General features: G+C 47.1%; 1 protein-coding gene across 1 annotated transcript; it reads left to right on the forward strand.

Annotated features, from left to right (window-relative positions):
* The first annotated feature begins 360 nt into the window (after positions 1 to 360).
* SPINT1 (serine peptidase inhibitor, Kunitz type 1) lies at positions 361 to 18,995 on the forward strand. The gene is made up of 11 exons (XM_038139236.1): positions 361 to 521; positions 703 to 1,175; positions 8,660 to 8,811; positions 10,170 to 10,308; positions 11,408 to 11,578; positions 12,277 to 12,303; positions 13,219 to 13,344; positions 14,262 to 14,312; positions 15,143 to 15,313; positions 15,968 to 16,024; positions 17,071 to 18,995. Exons 2-11 carry the CDS (start codon positions 746 to 748, stop codon positions 17,265 to 17,267), a joined length of 1,521 nt encoding a protein of 506 aa, XP_037995164.1. The 5' UTR covers positions 361 to 521; positions 703 to 745; the 3' UTR covers positions 17,268 to 18,995.
* The last annotated feature ends 323 nt before the right edge of the window (positions 18,996 to 19,318 follow it).

Here is a 19,318-nt window from a genome sequence, read left to right on the forward strand (position 1 = left end):
ACAAAACCTCTTGCAGCAGCAACGGCGGTGGGCACTGCAGACGGGGCTGCAGGGCTGACTCATTTGGGTTAGCGAGACACAGGCTAATGGTGCCAGTAATCCCACCGGAGCACAAGGGCGACTGCCACAGGACACAGATCGCCTGCTTCTAAAGCTTTCAGTTCCTCCGGAGCACCCTTAGCACGGGGATGCAGCCAGCACCCAGCAGGTGGATGCTTCTCTGGAGTGGCTGCCCTCGCACCTGCGGGAGCGAGAGAATCCATCTCGGCTCTGCTCCAAGGGGAGTAGAAGATCCTATCAGCTTGCCTCTCCTCCCCTTCCTCTTACGCAATTCAGCAGGCAAGGGAGTGACTTGATTTTTTTTTTTTTTTTCCACTCTCTCAGGGAGTTGGTTTTCACTTCCTGTGCTCGCCGAGCCTTTGTCTCCGCTGGACGCCGCTGAAGGCGCACCTGAGGGGTGAAGGCGCAACGGGGCGGCGGGGACACCCCGCTCCCACAGCAGCTCCAGCGGAGAGGCCCAGGTGGGGGCTGAGAGCACATGCCTGGGGGTGACGGGCAGGGTCAGGGGACTCCCCGGCTACCTCGGGGCGAGCCGGGATCCAGAGCGCAGCCTCGGCCACGCTCCGGCTCCCTCTCGCCCCGGGTTGTCGTGCACCTGAACACTGTCCCTCTTAGCTTCATGTGTCTTCTCCCTTCCTTTAGGAAAGGATTGAAGTCTTGAAACAGTGAGAATCGGGGCGCCAAGATGGCCAGAAGGAGTCCGGGTGCGTGGTTTGTGCCCTGGGTCTGCTTGGTGCTGGTGCTGGACTTGGGCGAAGGGCAGACGGAAAAACCCTTCGGTGAAATGTGCCTGGAGGACTTTACGGCAGGGCTGCCGGATTGGGTGCTGGACACGGACGCCTCCGTGCAGAATGGAGCCACCTTCTTGTCGTCCCCCATGGTGCATCGGAGCAGGGACTGCATGAGAGCCTGCTGTAAGGACCCCGCCTGTAACCTGGCTCTCGTGGAGCAGGGCCCGGGCTCGGAGGAAGACCGCATCCAGGGCTGCTTTCTCCTCAATTGCCTCTATGAGAAGGCTTTCGTTTGCAGGTTTGCCAGGAAGATCGGCTTTCTCAACTTCTTGAAGAAGGATGTGTACGAGTCCTACCTGGCAATGCAGAATCACAGACCTAGTGGTAAGGTGCCCCTAATGGATCCCTGCAAGCCAGGTCTGGAAGAGCATTTATGGTTACTTGGTGCCAGCTCCTCTGGCCATCACATGAGCGGCAGTGCTGCCAAACACTCGGGGTACAGTGATGCTAAGGATGGTGTTCCTGTGTTTTCTACTGCCACAAAGGTTTTTCCCAAACCCCGATGCTCATTTTTAGGATCTGTGCCTCGGTTTACTTGTTAGTAAATGAATAGGGAATCTCTCTTTAACCTGTTTGAAGCAGGTGGAGTGTGTGATTAACCAAAGTCAGAGCTTTTGCTACTTGTCAATGAGAGAAAAAGGTGTTATTTTTCTTCTCCCTTCCCCTGGGCCTTTGAGGTTGGAAAGTGAAATCTTCTAAAAATCTACACATCACCAGGTTTTAAAGGGCTGCATTAATCTCTTAATTGCTCAGGGGCTGGAGGCAGGATGCAATCCACTTACCTTTATTTAACAGCAGCCTGGCTGGTGAGGTGTGTCAGTATTTCTCTGCTTGTTGGGGCTGTTTCTGCTTGTTGCTGCTGGAAGAAGAGCAGCTGGGGGAGGCTGGTCATAAAATTTCCCCTTTGGAGGTGGGTTTCTGTTCCACAGTCCCTGTTTCCATGCTCTAAAAGATTGCACCTGGACACAGAGCCAGGTGGAAAATGAACTAATCTGAAGCTGGCCACCCACCATCCCCAAATAATTGCAGTGTGCTCAGAAACAATAAAAACACAGCAGCTTCTCCTTTTACCCCCTCCTTCTGTATTTTGGTTGAAGCCTAAGAAGGCTGGCACATTTCTAGCCTGGCTGGGTCTTTGGCAACCATAATCAGTGTATCATTTTTTGGTCCCTGGGCAGGGCTTTTAGGGATATCTCTATGGGTAATCCTCCTCACACCCCCTCCCAGCCCACCTGTGGGAAAGAAAGGATTTGTGTAGATGGCAAGGGGAGCATCCAGGTGGGTGCAAGGGCTTGATAATGTGAGCTGAATATATCTTTGATATTCTGCTGGGATGTGCCAGCCTGAGGCCTTGTGGATGCTGGAGGTGGGAAATGGCCCCAAACTCCGCAATGACCACTTCTCCATCCTGGTAGCAGTGTGAGCAAGGCATGACTTCTCTGAAACTGCCCTTGGGTGTTGCTGGTTTGGACAGCAGTGTGGCAGAAGTGGTCCTCCTGGTCCTCTGTCCCTGCTTGCAGCTTCCTACTGGATTTTAGGGCCTTTTGGTAAAGGTGTCTGACTGTTTCAGTAGTTCTCCTGCATCTCCGTTCCAGGCTCAAAATCCTTTTCACAGGAGCTGCAGTTAGGGAGGAACTGAAGGCCACATCACCAAGACTGGAGGTGGCATGCTGGCAGCTGTCTAAACTCCTGTATGGTTTTGCTGTAGGAGGAAAAGGGAATGCATCATCTCTAGTACATCCTGATTTCACAAGATTAGATTAAAATACAGTGTACTGTTGAGTAATTCAGCCTCTTTACCTCTGTGGAGCAGTACCTCATACAAGAAGACTTAAGCCCCTCGTCCCTTGGCTGGTCCCAGGATCTGGCATTCCATGTGTGCAGGTCTTTAGAAAGTGTCCCAGGATCACTGGCATCTCTGTGTGACCAGCAGTGACATGTTTGCTAAAATATGGCACCGAGCTGCAGCACCCCAGACACCAATACGAGGTTGCTGTCTTGCAATCCAGCCCTAGTGCTCCTTTCACCGATCCTGGCATGGCTGCGGTGGAGCAGGAAGACCCAGGAGGGCTCATCAGTGAGAGGTGAAAAGCACTCCAGAAATGCAGTCCGGGTGCCTCTCCTTACTCACATGGGGCTTGTGCCTCGGGCTGCTGTGGGTGTAGGAAAGGCTCCGTCTCTTCTGCAGCTGCCTTTGACTTTGAGGGTGCTGGGTCCAGGCAGGTCCCCAGCTATACTGACAGACGCTGGGCAGCTCACCGCTGTTATTTGGGCCAGACTGCAATGTTCGTGCTGTGCTTTTACTGGAAATGTGTTCCCCTCCTCTCTGAAATTTTTAGGCGCTGTCTTTGATATCAAAAGCTTTTTGAATAACTTTGAATGACACTGGAGGGCTAGCAGGGGAAAGAGACCAAGGGAGTTACCTTACTGGAGAAATAACCGAGTCCTCCTCCCTACAGCATCCCTACAGTGATGAGACACTTAAAAATGTGGATGTCCATTTTGATTCAGCTATAAACCAAAAAAATCCAGACCAAAACTCCAAGCCCTTCCAGCCCTGATGCTGGAATTGGGTCCTGTCTGGACAGGAAGGTGGATGCCTGCTTGTCACTGAGGGGAAAAAGGGGAAGGGCACAATGGGGCAGGTGCAGGAGGCCAGGTGAAGGAGCCTCTGGGCACCGAGCGTGTCTGCCTGGCAGCAGAAGGAAGCTCTACAGCATTTTTGCTTCCACACCTTTTAGGGATGCCTGAAGAGACCAGGTGAAACAAGCGTTAAAGGAAGCTGGTTTTGGCATGTCAGGTCTTCCTCCCAAAATCTTGGCCCAGGTTTTAGACTGGAGACAAAACAGTGTAGTTTGCCTGCTGTTGCACTGTATCACTGGTAAAACATGAAGTTTTGTGACTACTCTGGATCCCAGGTTACTGTCAGCCCCCTGATTCTGGCCCTAAGGGTCTGCAGGAAGCTTATCTGCTGCTTTATCATGCATTCCTTTCCTGTATGCACAGCTCTCAGGTGTCCTAGGAGCCTTTACCTGTATCACTCTTCCAACACCCTCTGCAATGATAAGAATTAAATGCATGTTTTTTCTAGTGAATAATGACATATCCAGTCAGTGATCCCAGTGGGTGACATTAAACAAAAAAGTCACAGATTATAAGACTCATGCTACTACTGCTACTACAGGGAGCAGACCTGTTGAATTAAGAGGTTTATATATGTTTAGGAGGAGACTAGGTAAACACTTGAAAGAGAGCAAACAGCTGGTGGCTGCTGAATGGACAAATTTAATCTTGGAGTGTTTCTGGAGCCTGATGGAAGTAGCTGAAAGCTGGGAGAGCATATTCTCGCAGTGCTCTTGCCCTTGTTCAAGCATCCACAGCAATGGGTGGCAAGCGAACACAGGGACAGGGGTACCTGCTCTAACCCACTGTGGCCACTCTTACATTGTTATGACTTCAGAAAAACCTGTGGGTACAGTCAACAATGAATATAGCTGAAATCTGGATTCTGCTCATCTTCTGAATATATTTTCAGTATTTTGCAGAACAAGAACTTCTGAGTTCTTTGTAAGCTGGTGACGACAGCTTGGCACCGTCTCTTGCCTGTTTCAGCTAACGTACAGCCTGAAGTCTCTGATGTTATTGTTAAAAGGCACAATCTTCTTAAATGATTCCTGAGCCTGAACTTTGGTGCGAGTTTTCTGCCTGGCTCATCCGGGAGGGGCAGGCTCACCATGCACTTTATTGGTTATAATGGAGCCCAGTGTTTAAGTAACTAGCCCAGCTTATTCTCGTCTAGGCAAACCAGTTTTGGGTGTGAAACTGGAAAATAACCTCCCTGAACCTTTGTCCATTTCTTGAACTGAACCTTTTGTGGTTGTTTTGAAATGCTCAGTGACACTCTCCTACTCCTGGTGAATCCAAGGCTTGTGAGTGGGAGAAAGAAAGTGCTTGGGAACCACAGGGTTCTGATCAGATTTGCCTGCTCCTGCCTCACCATGGAGGGAGATTTGCAGGCTAAAACTTTGGTAATGCATTCCAAAAGGAGAGGTCCCCAAGAGTAAAGCTCATCCCTCCTCAAATGTTTGGTCCCATGCTGGTTTCCATTCTGTGGACAGCTAAAATGAGCAGCACTGGTATCACAGCTGGGGCTGGGACAGGTCCCCTTTGGGTGATGCTGTTGAGCCCTGAGCCAGCTGCTCATCCTTAAGCACAGGCCAGGAGATGGGAAGTTGCACAGTCAGTACCCACAGCACAGATTCAGAGGCTAATATGTACTGGAAGGGTCCTGGAGGACCAGCTGGTCCAGCTCCCTGCGCAGAGTGGGTGATGAGGGGCTTCCACTCCGCTTGCTGTGAAATGAGTGTTTGTCATGCAGCATTTACTGAAGTGGCTCCATCATGTCCTGTCTCCAGAGCTCCGGTCTCCTCAAAGAGGCTGCAGGTACAAACCAGTCTTCACTAAAATGGCATAAATACATGCGGGAGACTCTTTCCCTCTGCCTGCTAAAGCAAATAGGGCTGGTTTCCCACACTCTGAGGAAGGATGGAGGGAACCTAGTGACAGCACCATCTTATGTTATTCTGAAAATGTAATCCATTCAGTCATACTGTATTGTTTTAGAGAGGTTAAGTTGATCTGCTCTGTGCACCACTTACAAACCACTACAAAAACCTCTAGAAATTAATGCTGAGAGCTGCTTGGCTGTGCATGAGTTGTTAGAAAACTGTATGGCTTTATCATGACTGTATTTGCTGCCCAGCCAGGATGAAGCCCTAAAGAAAGAGCCTGTATTTCTCTTTCTGCAGGCACTGCATTGCCTTGCCTTGTTCCCTTTTCTCTTTTTCCACCTCAGGCAAATTAACACTGTGGCAGCAGTGTCACCCTTCATTACCTCTGCCCATGGAAATGGAGAGTTTTCTAGTGTGGATGGGTGAGGAAGCTGTTCACTTTTGAATTACTTCCCTGGAAGCAATGCAGGAGCAGAAGTTAAGCATTTGTGGGAAGAACTATGCTGCTGCCCACCTGTTTTTACAGCAGACAGGTTCTGCTGGCTTCTGACACTTGAAATCTCCAAGGTCCTGTGTCTCATGGATGCTGGAGTTTGGGTGGCCTCGTTTTTGCTCCTGTCTCTGCTCCTGGCCTGCTCAGTGGCTTTGAGCAGTGGCTTTTGTCCCTGGTGCAAACCACACTTGTCTCATTTGCAAGTTGCTCCTGCAAAGACAGTCAGCAGTGGGCTTTAAGGGCCCCTCAGTCACCATGAGACAGCTTTCCAGCTCTGTCTAGTGACAAATGATTCTGAGGTATTTTGAAGCATTGCTTTGTAGTCTCAGCTACTCAGGGTGCATCTGCATGAGCTCTGGAATGGAGAAATCTGGTTTTCTATAGATCTCAAAGGCAAAAGTGAATATCTGAATTCCAGAAGAGAAAAACCTCCAAACTGTGAGCTTTGCAAGTACATTCTGCCATGGGATTTCAATGGTGCCTGCATAGCAAGGCCCCCAGTGGGGTCTCTCCCCCACTTAGATGCTTACTTTTGAAGGCCTTGTAGAAATTTATTATCTTTTAAATTCCTGTTTCCCCATCAATTTTGGTTCAAGTTAACTCATTAGAGGTGAAGCCGGACAAGCCACTGACTGCTTTTAAACATGAGCTTTTAAACAAGAAGAAATTTTTTAAAAAGTGAAAATCAGGGTCTCAGGCATGAATACAGCATGAGTAATAAAGCTTTTTGGGGCAATTTGGATTCCCTCTATCATGGTTTCCTCTGGAATCATGAAGAAAAGATACATCCCCTACTGATGTGTTATATAAATGGGAGAGGAAATTGTCGCTTACGATGTGACTCCAGGAGTATGTTTCACAGTAAAAAGCATGCCACAGACAGCATCATAAAGCTTTAACCTCCCTGTTAATTACAGAGTTTTACAGCAGAAACTTTCCATGGTCAAAAGAGCATTATAGCAAAGGTTACTTTCATTTTTCCTACAGACTTTCAGAGCGAAAGAGAGTGGAGTCCCCGTTGTACGAGCAGTTTGCTGATACTCACTCTGGGTCGGTCAGCACTTGGTTCTGAAGCTCAGGTGGAAAACAGCCACATTGCCAGGGAAGGCTTCCTGCAGTCAGTGTGGCAGAAATACTCCAAAGTCACTGAACTTTCAGACATCCTAAGGAGAAAAGGGATAGACTTGAAAAGCAGGTCCTTGAATTCTAGTGAGCATTACTCCTTGGCAGTCACGACAAATAAAGTAATACTCTTGGCTCTTCTTCTGGATGTGAAGAGAGTCAGTAAATTTGGCTAATCAGAGAGGGGAACTGGAGAAGTTGCTGGCCTATTGAATAGAACTGAGGTTTACTTGATCATGCAACCCACAACCCAAAGTAGCTGGATGTTTGGCCTGCAGTTTTTTGTTTAAAGTATGTTACGTATGCTTACGTATGTCAAGGAAAAACATGGTTTGGATCACAAGTCAAGGACCAGCCTCTGTGTTGTTGAAAAACTGGTCTTTTCCTTGTGCAATTGCACCCACCTACAGGGCTCACCCTGACAGGACTTCGGCAGGGAGTAGGCTGCCTTTCTCCCTGCCAGGCTCCTGGTGTTTGCCCAGCAGGAATAGCAGGAATGTGTCCCCTTTCCAGAGCTTGCAGTGGTGTGTACAAGGTGACAAAAGAACTAAGTGGCCTGTTTTAATGTCAGGTTTGTTTGTACATATGCCTTGTATTAAATGTCCTTTCAGTAGATGCAGCAAGAGTCAGCAGCTGGGATCTGAATCCAGATACACAGGATTCAAACAGGAAATTAGGAGCAAGTCTGCAACAGTGAAAATAATCAGCTAATGGAGTAATTTTCTAAGGGGTTTGGACACTAATCCTCTCCTTCAGTCACAGTCGATAGAACAGTGTAATGGCAGAGTGATTTCTAGCTAGCTTATAAGTGATGGTTGGTGCCTTTACAAAAGACTCAGGCTGAGCTGGAACACTGAGTCTTGGACTTGGTACAGGTGCCAGCAGGTGGAGTTTAATGGGCTGAGCTATGCACAAAGCCTGCCATCACAGACGTTCAGGCCAGAAGGAATTATGAGTCAGGCTCAGTGGTGTCATTGTATAGGCTGTTCTTGCTGGCATGGGCAGGGATCAGTTTACACCTCTTGTACTTACAGTCTGGAATAACATTTAATAGATTGTGGAAGTTGCTGGTAAGCTGATCCGTGGAACAGTACAAAAATAACAATCTCATGAATGTTTTTTTGTGCTGTTTTAAAGGCATGTATGTCAGAGAGTGGGGTGGAAGATGAGCTGGAAGAGAAATATTTCCCATCCAAGTCCTACATTGTGTAGCTCTGGCTAAATACACTAATATAGTGCTTAGAGATAGTGGGAGGAATGATGGGAGTCAGTTCCACATTCTTCAACACCCACATCTCAGAAAGTGAAGGGTGGACATTGCTCTGTGCTGTTCTGCAAGGATGTGGTCCCACTCTCAGAAGCACAATGGCTGTAGCCACAGGGCCACCCTCTTGTGGTGATTCCTGTGGACAGAAGTGCCCAGGGAGCCAGCTGGCTCAAAGACACTGCCATAGTGGGTTGTGGACTTATTAAATTAGTGAGGGCAGTAATAACAGTACTGATTGCCTGTTGCTTGCTCAGGCTGCAAAGAGCACAGCTGTATAAAAGTGTTTTCCTTTCAGCAGTTGAAGTCTGGATTGATTTAGCCTGGAAGAATCCCCTTCCCTTGTCTTCCTGTAGTGGAGACAAGGACTGGACCCTTCAGCCTCTTACCCAAGCCTTGTTCTACATTTCTTCTGCAGATGACCACCCTCCAATAGCCCGTGCTGTCAAGGACATGAGGGTACAGCCAGGGGAGCCAGTGATGCTGAGAGGCACAGAGAGCACGGATGACCATGGGATAGTCAGCTATGAATGGAAACAGATCCTTGGCGACCCCTCCGTGGAGATGAAGGTAGGGAGCTGCAGGGAATAAGCAGCTTGCTCAGTGGCAGCTGTGTTCTGCACTAGGTTGGTCAGTCAGAGCCCTGACTTAAAGGTGACCTTGTCCTTCCCTCTTCAAGCCAGTCCACACAGGAGCCTATTCCCAAAACTATGGAGCAGTCCTTGCGGTTGCCCTCCCTGTCTCACACACTACTTAGAAGTGTCATTTTTGGCCTCATTGGGTCTCAGGCTCTCTGCACAGGATGCTGTCACAAGCCTTCCTGAGCAACACCTGACTTGCCTGGGTGGGAGTGGCTGAGAGGGCAGAGCTTCCATGCAAGAGCTGCCTCTGGTCCCAAGATCTTGTAGTTCAGTGAAGGGCCTTCTCTTAGTTTCACTCTGTCCACTTCTAGTTCTGTCTCTGAACAATCCGGTCTCAGGCTCTGCTTCTGTTCTTCTGGGGCTTTTCCTGGACTTTGCCTCTCTTTAAAGTGTTTTCTTCCTCCTATTTTATCTGAGCTGGAGCAGAGATCCAAGATCTCTGGGGTGTGAACACTGCCTATTTGCTAGATGTTAAAAGTGAATTGTGGTTTTAGAAGGGCAAATTATTTCTTTTAAACTTCTGCAAAAGGCTTTGGAAAGCCATGGAGTTGATGTGGAGTTCTTGCGGCACCTTTTGGAAGAATTAGCAATAGAGTACATCAGGCCCAGAACTGATTTTGAACATCAGCAGTGATGAACTCTAAAGTGCCAAGGAATCTGTGTCTTTCAGCAAGTGCTCCTTTCCTTTTCTCTTTGCCCTAGCCCAACCAAAGCAACTTCCTTGGAGGTGGGGAGGTCCCCTAATATTACACTGTATTAACTACATAAAAATTATATATGACAAGGCTGTGTTCTTTTGAAACCTAATCAAAACCAGAGATAGCATGGAAATGAATGTCCAATTCTATTGGAAATATAGAAGAAAAGTTTGTGTCAGTAATATTTTAGCTTTCTCTTCTGACAAAATAATTAAATGCAGCTGCCTTATTCCCTATGTTCTAAGTAGATGATTCATAATAGGTTTTAAGTTTTAAAAAGTTAAGTAAAAACGACAGGTATTTCTGTTCTCTCCAAAGAGTTTTATTTTCCCTTGTGCTTTCACAATGCCCCAACCATGAAATATCTAGTTATGCTTGTGGTACTATTTTCTCTCTCTATTGGGTACCAGTCCATGGGTTTGGGGGGATTGTCTAGCACTGAGACATTTTTCATGCCAGACAATCTGCTTGAAGGTTTCCATCCAAGCTCCTTTCTCCCTAATACAGGAACATGGACCTTGCATAGCTTCAGTCACTCCTTCCTTACAAGTACTCTTCTCCTACATAAGCCTTTCTTTTGCATTCTCAGAAGCACGAAGAAGATCAAGTAGAAATCTCCAACCTCCAGGTGGGGACTTACGTCTTCCAGCTCACTGTCACAGACACTGCACAGCAGCAAGACTTCACCAACATCACCATCATGGTGTTGAGCTCTGAGCAGACAGAAGGTGAGCCTGAGCCCACATCTACCTGGAGTCCTCGAACCTGGGTGCTGTTCTGGCATTATTGGTGCTCTTCTCAGAGGGCTGGATGGGAGAAGAGCACAACCAAAAGCCTGGACTTGCATGTCAGCTTTTCCCAGTAATAGTCTGCACCAGTAGTGCAAGGTCTCTGCATTCGTAGTGATTTATGTTGGAGTTTTCATGTACCCTTGCAGGAGATGGTGCCTGCAATAACCCCATCTGCTCTGCCTGTCATTGCTCTCTGCTGGGTGACAGCAGAGTGGATGAAGCTTGGGGTACAACTGAGGTTGCAAAACAGAAGAACGTGAAAGGTCTTGTTGACTCTGTGGTTTTTATGTGAAGGCCCTTAGCTTGCAGGGTAGGTAGGTGGAGTCATCTGCAGGGTATTCAATGTATCCCTGGATTTATGTTTTTGTTCTTTAATAGCTTTATTTAATGATGAAAATGTTAAGCATTACAAGTGTATTAGGAGTAAGGAGTTCTTGGACAAATGGTTGACTAGTAGCTGAACAGGGAATGTCTCCTACTTCAGGTACCATAAAAATATAAGAGCAGCCATGTCAAGTGATGCTAAAGGTCTGACCAAAGTCCAATATACTGCATTCAACAGTGTGCAGAGGTTTGTACTTTGGAAAGAGTGGAAGAACATGACATGCTATCAGTAAATCTCTACTGTGTTTGAACAATCCCCAAGGATTTTGCAGCTGGGAGATGTTTTTAAGCAGAAGATGGTGTCTTTGTGTTTAATAGCCATGTACAAATCCCTTTTTGGCCTCATGTAATCTTTGAAGAGCAGCAACCTCCTGAAGCAAGGAGTTTCACAGCTTAACTATGAGCGGTGAGGGGATGCGGCTCCTTTTGTTTTATGGATGTAGTACCTTCTAATTCAGTTTTGTGACCCTCCCTTTCATATAAAAAAATTAATTCCATGATTCCCTACTCTCCTTCTCCATGTTGGTCAAGATTTTATAAACCTTTCAGACACGTCCTTTAGAAGATTTTGTTTGCCTTCACATATACAAAACAGAAAATCTTCCAAAGGACTTATCTAACCCAGACCCTTTTGTGTTAACTTTCTTGATAGAGCATTGTTTGACTCCAAAGAAGGTGGGTTGGTGTCGGGGATCTTTTCCACGCTGGTTTTACAACCCGAGCCTTCAGCAGTGTGAGGAGTTCATTTTTGGTGGCTGCAAGCCCAACAAGAATAACTACTTACGGGAAGAGGAGTGTGAACTCGCCTGCAAGAATGTCAGAGGTGAGTCCTTCAAAAATCCAGCTCCCTCTTTCTCATAGGGTGGGGATGACCCTATGGACAAGTACTGCAGCCTCTTGGCTGACTCCTAGTTAGAGCTCAGTAAGCTGAGGAGACTGGGCTAATTATGGATGGGCAGTCATTGTCTTAAGCTGCCAACGTATCTGAAGTATCTATCCAGCTCCTAAAGGACTAGAGTGATCCTGGTATTCCTCTGGCTGCAGAAGCCCTCATCAAATCTTAGTGTTGCATCTGAAGCCTAAATTCAGAGAGCAGCATTGTGCAGTTGGGGGCCAGAAGTGCTTCATTCCCAAAATGAAATTAATCTCCCTCATTGCCACCCTCAAGCCACTGAGAACAATTTTGTGCTGCTCAGATAAATGGGCTGAGCCTCTGCCAGGCCCATTGCAGTGCACAGCTTAAGAAGGACTAAAGGCTTGGAAAAGAAAGACAATTTGGAAATGGTCTACCTTGTGGTAGGAAGTTTCCCTGTACTCCTCCAGGCTTGCCTCATATAGATACAACTCATTTGGATCTATGAGTGGTGGGTATCCATATTTCACCTCTGTAATTCATGGCCTTCTTCCAGAAAATATGCTCTTCTCATGTGATACATGAAGGCAATATAAAGCTGATCTTAAGCTGACAAAATGCTGTGGTGGTAAATTTATTTTATTTTGTTTTTCCCTTTGTCTTTTCAGGTTCTATTGGTGGGCGACAACAGCCAGGTGAGTCTCCCATAAGACAGTGTAATCTACTGCAGGCTTGGGCTGAGTGTCTCATGTCCATTCCTGTGGCTTTTGATTAGGACTCAATGTGGAAAGGGAGGCACTGGAGAGTAATTTCTTTAGTAAGCCTTTCACTTTCATGTCATACGATAATTTAGGTTGGGGATTACCTCTAGAGGTCATCTGATCCAACCCACTACTGAAAGCAGGCCCAGCTTTGAGTCACACTAGGTTGCTCAGCTCTTTATCCAGTTCAGTTTTGGGTATCTCTGAAAAAGGAGATTTTACACTTAGTCTGGTCGAACTATGCCAGTGTTTGATGACCCTCATTATAATTTTTTCCCCTTCTATTGAATTGCTTTCCCTTGTTGCAACTCCTGTCTGTTGCTGCTCATCCTATTACTGTGCTCCAAAATGAATGTCTCTTCTATAATCTCTGTCTTCTCCTCATGCTGGGTCTTGTGCTCCAGGCTCTTGCTGAGATTTACTCTAGTATGCCAATGATTTTTGTCACTGGGGAGCTGAGAACTGGGCACAGTACTCAGCACTTGGGGCCACCTCTAGAGCAAAGAGGTTTGAAGCTTTTGCAGCCCAGTGTGCAGGTTTCAGTTTGGCTTTCCTAATTTAATCCCCCGTGCTTGGGCAATGTCTCCATATTCTTCCTGAGTAGCTCATTCTTGCTTCCATCTGCTGTGTACTTCTTTCTGAGAGGAAACATGGCTGTTTCCAGAGTAATGTTTCCCTTATAAACAGGATTTTTTTTTTGAGTCTAGGGTGGCATTGAGGAGATACCTTTACCAGTTTGCCTTATTTCTTGTTTGCCAGCCCTATCAGCTACTTTTAAGTCCTTCATAAAGCATCTGGCGGGGAGAAAAAATGAATTTTAATGAGGTATCTGAACTGTTTCTGATGCAGTATGCAATGGGAACTGTCAGGCCCCCTTCTTCAGATGCAAGGATGGTTGCTGCATTGATGCCTATCTGGAGTGTGATGAAACTCCTGACTGTGCTGATGAATCGGATGAGATGTACTGTGAGCAATGTAAGTACTTTAAATTCTGGCTCAGACAACTTTACCATCTGCCCAGGAGTGGGTCCAGGTTACCAAGTTACAGGCGCTGAGTCAATACTGTTTGGTGTCTTCTGTTCTTAACTCCTGACCCTGCGTTATTTCTTTCCACAGTATTACTGTTTGCAGGTTCTGCCATGTCCTGTATCTCTGCTGACTGCAAGAGATGACTTTCCTTCTGTGACGTTTCCTGCCTCTTAAATGCGCTTTGACTCTCTTCTCTGCACCTACCTGTAAGACTTCAGGCCTGTCTTTCCATCCCATTTCAATATTTTTCTCACTGAATGACCTTACCTGCTCTCTTAGAGTGGGGAAATGGGGGAGGAAACCACTATTTCTCCAAGTCTGTCCAGTGGCACAGTCCCCATAATATCTTCTTACACTAATGTAAATGCATAGTGGTGAGATGCCCAAATCCACCCTATGTCCTCCCTTCTTCCATTCCTCCTCACCTCTTCTGAATTCCCATAATCTCTTTTCTGTGTGTGGGTGTTTTGTTGCCTTTTTTAGATTTGCCAGCCTATGATTCATCTCTCTCACCCTCTCATATATTCTGCACTAATGCTCTTTTATATTTTTTAAAACCTGGAGTGATTCTTCCCATACTTCTTGATGGAAAACAAAAATAAGAAAGCAGCCTTTATTTTCCTTAGTTTTGTCTCTGTATCTGTGGATTGGAAATTGGGAAGAGTTTCTTGTTGCTACATTTTATTTTTCCCATGTTCCTCTCATAGCTTTGAGATCTGTAAGAACATCAAATGACATCTCCCTTCCTCTGGCTCGTGATAGCAAAGGGAGGTGCAGGAAAGCCCTGTCTGACCATTTCTGCATGGACAGAGGCATTTCTTTTCAACTGGTGAGAGGAGTAACATGAAATGTTTCCCTTGCAGATGCTCGTGAGTTCAACAGACTGCAGAAAATCAATGTCACACATAAGCAAGGTATGTACCATCCAGAGCACCTAGGCTGATCTCTGCCAGCTTTTGGTTTTTTCTTCAGTTTGTTGTTCCATGGTAAAACTGCTTCCCTCTGTAAATCCAAAACCAGGTGTAGCATCTGGATAGTCCCTGTACTGAGAATGAGCAAGGGCCTGTTCTCTGACCTTGAGGACAGCTGTTGACAGCAGGCATTCACTCTCCTGCCTAAACTTTTTCCATCCAGGTAGGTCTCATGCATGTTGCTTGCTGGGCACAGTACCTGGCCGGTACACAACCCTGCAGCATGGTTTGTTGGTTTGTTGGTTTGGTTTTTTTTTTCAATAGTGCAAACCAAAGCTGTGTTTGTTTTTTTTTTTTAATAGTGCAAACCACAGCAATGTCTGTGCTCAATCCCATATCTTTGCCTTGTTTTTTAAACTGTAGACAGTAGACCTATCACAGGGCTAAAAGAATATATTCCAAGTCACTTAAATGCAGCTCAGTTGTAGAGGAGACCTGAGCTGGTCTGTGGTTTCTGTGTGTCCAGGCTCTTCATGTTCCTTTCTGCCTCCCAGGGAGGACAGGTCATTTCCACAGGGGAGTGAATCCAGGGTTTACCATGACTCCATACTCTGACATTCCTTTTTCTGCTTGCTAGTTGGATTTATGGCAGGTGCCAGCTCTGCATTGCCAATTTGACCAGCTGGCAATTGAGCAGTGGGGACCTGAGAGCCACTGTTCCGGCTATGGATTTCCTCTGCCGTGGTGCTTGTGCTCTTTTGTTGTGAGCAGAAAATTTTGCTGCTCTGGGAAGACACTGTTTGGGCTAAAGCACCTCTGCCTTGCTTTGCCAGGCCACTGTGTGGACTTGCCTGATACTGGACAGTGCACCGAGAGCATCTCCCGCTGGTACTACAACCCGTTCCTGGAGAAATGTGACCCCTTCACCTACGGGGGCTGTGGTGGCAACAGCAACAACTTTGAGCAAGAGGAAGAGTGCATGAAATCGTGTTCAGGCATCACAAGTAAGCATACATAGTGAGGGCTGGAGTTTTACTGATCAAACTGGGAAACCCACTTTGGGTTAAGTTCTGTGGTCCCAAAGAGGCAGCGCCTTGGGAGCTTTCAGTCAAAGCTGCTCTGCTGTCAAACCCTGGCCATGACCCACAGCATGGGGGATCTACAGCATCTTTCTGCAATGCAGCCTGTCATTTCACAGAGCTGGGAAGCATTTTGGATGCTGATGTTGAAGAAGAGACAAAGGAGGGTAACAAAACTAACCAGAGATATATCTGCTTTGCAGAGAATCTAACCTCTTATCTTGGCTCCAGGTCTCCCCAGGTGAGAGGGAAGAAATGGAGAAAATCCTCAAATACTAGCCTGAAGCTTTACACAAAATAGGGAAAGGATTACACTGTACTCGTGGTACATATTGCTTTGGAGGCCAACGGGAAGAATACTGCCAAACTGTATCTGTTAAGAGGCAAACTTCCTCCCTCAGCTACACAGGGCCTCACAGCCTACCCTGGGAGCTCAGTACCATGGTGTCGAGGAGGGATGCTGTGTGCCTTCAGTCACTTCAGAGCTCTGGAAATATGCTCCTCAGAAAGCTGTCTTATCCCCTGTTCCCAGCCTTCTTTGTAAAACCTTTTTTTCTCCCCTCTGTGTTCCCGATTCAGAAGCAGATGTCATTGGCCGAAGATGGGAATCATTTGAGTCCCAAACTGCTATGTTAAGTGAGTAACAGTTTTCCCAACCAATCTTTCTTGTTGCTTTTCCTTCTCCTGAAAAATACTTTGTCTTTCTTTGCAAAGAGTACCCTTCTGTCCCACACCCCTTTCGAAGCTAGGGGAGCAGTGTGGGATTTGTGGGATGCTGGCAGTGGCAAGAGGTGCTACTGTGCAACTGTGGTCCATTTTTTCCTGTTTCTGTGACAGTAGCTCTTACAGAGACTCCTGATTTTCTTTCCATCAACTTGCATGAATGTTCCACAGTTCAACACCAAAAAATGGGAAGTAAAACTCTTCCTAAGGACCAGTTTCACATAAGGACTACTAACTTCTACAAGAAAGAAAGCTCAAGTGGATATGTGAATAATATCAAGTGCTAGACTGTGGGGAAATGTGATGACCCTATACAACTCTACAGCACTGAAAAAGCCCAACACTATTGAAATACAAATTATTTTAAAAATGTCACATGAAGGTTATTGTTCTTGAATCCTAGAGGTTGATTTAATCTTTAAATTCACACTCACTTTAAATTCTCTCAAAAGCATCATGTTTGACTGATGAGGCAGGGGTTTGCTTGGTTGGAGAAGTGCTCACACCACTTCCAAGAGTACTTTCCCACGAACTCAGCCTATCCTCCATAGCTCACTCCCTCAGTGTTGTCTCAGCCAGGAGGTGCCTTCTGTGACCACCCTGTGGTGGCCTCCCTGTTGAGGTATGACACAAGGCTGCTGTTGCAGAAGGATTTGATATTCCTGGGGTTGTCAAATGGCCAAGCCTGCCAAAGTCACGGAACAGCCTTTAGAGGGCGTGGTGCATCTGGGAAATGATGGGAAATATCATTAGGGAGAGACAGGCTGGCTGTGCCATGCATTGCCATCTTTCTTCTTTGCCGGTTGTGCAGTGACCACCGTGCTGTCATGTCAGCTGTTGCCTCTTCTCTTTGCCAGCACAATTTCTGCAGTGGCTTTTGTGCTTGCTTCATCCTGGACACTCCTGTTGCATCAGAGTTTGTGGAGCATCCCTTCTGACACGTTCATGTATTCCTGCAGGTGCCTTTGAGGTAGTGATTGCTGTGCTCCTTGGGATCTGCATCATGGTGGTCCTGGTGTTCATTGGCTACTTCTTCCTGAAGAAAAGGAAGAAGAGCAGCCACCGCCGTCAGCCTCCCACTGCTGCCAACTCAACCCTCTCTACCACAGAGGACACTGAGCATCTGTTCTACAGCAGTGGCATCAAACCAGTCTGACCTACAGCCTCTCACTCCAGCTCAGCACTGGGGCACTCCCCAAAACCTCTGGAGTTCTGTTTTTAGACACAGGTCTGTGCCTGAAGGACTCGTTCTCTCTGAAGACATTTGGAGCATCAGGCCAAGATTTAACTGTGATTTGGCAGTACTAGTATTTGTGATTGTCTAGGCTAAATGGCTGCTCTGGAAAGTGAGGAACTGGGAGCATTCTGTTGCTCTCTGACATCCATCCGTTCCTAACCTCAAACAATCCAGTGAAACTCTGAATTACATCTTTCTTCCTGCTCAAACCTGGGGCACAACTTTGCTCAACTTCCTGAAGGAGCCTGGAACTGGATCTGTGTAGCATTCATGTTGGTGAATGGTGCAAGCTCACCAGAGCCAGCAATTTGTTTTTAGTGTCACTTTCTGCCACTTAACCTTGTATTTTCCTCCCCTTCTCCAAGGTGCCCTGCCTTTCAGCAGTCTACCTGGTCGAGGTTCGTCCCTTGAGGTCTGTGGGATTCACATAATCATTCAGACCTGATCCAAGGGCTCTCTGACACTCTCTGGAAGTTCCTGTTTTCAGCATGGACAGAAACAGAAATACCTGCTTAAGTCACTAGGCTTTCTTTTTTAACAGAAAAGCACACCTAGACTTTTTGCTGGCTGGCTGCTCTGTTTCAGTCTCCTGTGTACAGTACATGTACTATTTTTCTCTCTCTGAGTTGCCCTGGTTGCTTTCCCAGTGTTCAGTCTGAACCCAAACACATTGAGAAAATATCTGTTTATTCTCACATGAAGTAAATGTGCATACTTTTCCTGCTGATAGTACAGGAAAGCTGCAGCTCTGATTTTACTGCATGTTCCTCTGGGCACACTGCCTGACCTGAGTCCCTGGCATCTCCCAGAGCACAGGAGTGGGCTGGATACCACCAGCTAATATCCACAGGCTTCCTTGCTCCTGCTGGCTTGTCCCTTCTGATGCGACATGAGCCCAGCCTAGCTCTGGGAGGTCCAAAGCTCATCTCTGGCCCCAAGGCAGCATGTGAAATCTCCACTTTGCCAATGTCCTGTTCCCAGTCCTGGTCCTATATGTTCCCTTGTAGTCCCTTTGCAATGAGATGCTTCTGAGCTCTGTTCTGCATCTGCTGGTCCAGGCTTGTAGCTCAGTGAGCTGAGGATTTCTGTTGATGCAGAAGAAGCTATTTGTGAAGGGCCTGATGTGCTGTGGGGCTGGCATCAATCCCTAAATTTCCAGTGCCTGCTGCTCTTGGAAGACTGCTGTGAAGAGAGAGGAGACTGGTGCACATGTGTGTGTGTGTGTGTGTGTGTGTGTGTGTGTGTGTAAGGGGCATGAATCTATGTACAGACTTCAGTTTAAATGCTTGAGACTCAGGGCCAAAGGTAGAGTGGTTCTGGAACGCTCTGGTGAAGCCATTCCCAGCTCAGGACGTGGCTCAGGTCCTCTCAAGGACAGTGGCAGGACAGCTGCCTCTTTGGGCTGATGCCTGGGCTGGAAGGAGAGAAACTGTTGCCCAGAGTCTGCTGGCATTCTGACTGCATGCCTCTCCCCATCACAGGCATCCGCCTCAGCGTTTCTGGGTCAGATTCCTCCTTTTTGTGACCTGTCTCATATTATTTCTCCCATCTCTTTGTTTTTCCCACAGCCTATCATGGCCTATGCAATAAACCTAATGTCTTGATTTATTTTTTTGTGTGCTTACTCTGATAATAAAGAGATGTTTGTCTTATCTGGCTTGGGAGTGGTGTCTGAGGAGCAATGGCCCGCAGAGGGTGCAGGTACCGTTCCCATGCCTGCTATCTCGCACCCTTTCATCTGCCCCAGCTGTGGTATCTCGGGAGAGCTGCTGCAGCAGCGGTCCCATGGCGTGGGGAGGGCTGGAAGCGGGGGTGCAACATATGTGGATACCTGAAGAGGAAACTACTGCACGAGGTGTTCTGGGAGAAAGATTATTACCCACTAAGTCACCCAGAGAGCAAGGCAGGGTGTAACCTGAAACTGGGTTCCAGCTGGTCAGACTGGTTTGAGCTTTGGGTCTGAAACCAAA

This window comes from Motacilla alba, chromosome 5, assembly GCF_015832195.1.
Source record: "Motacilla alba alba isolate MOTALB_02 chromosome 5, Motacilla_alba_V1.0_pri, whole genome shotgun sequence".
Lineage (NCBI taxonomy): Eukaryota > Metazoa > Chordata > Aves > Passeriformes > Motacillidae > Motacilla > Motacilla alba.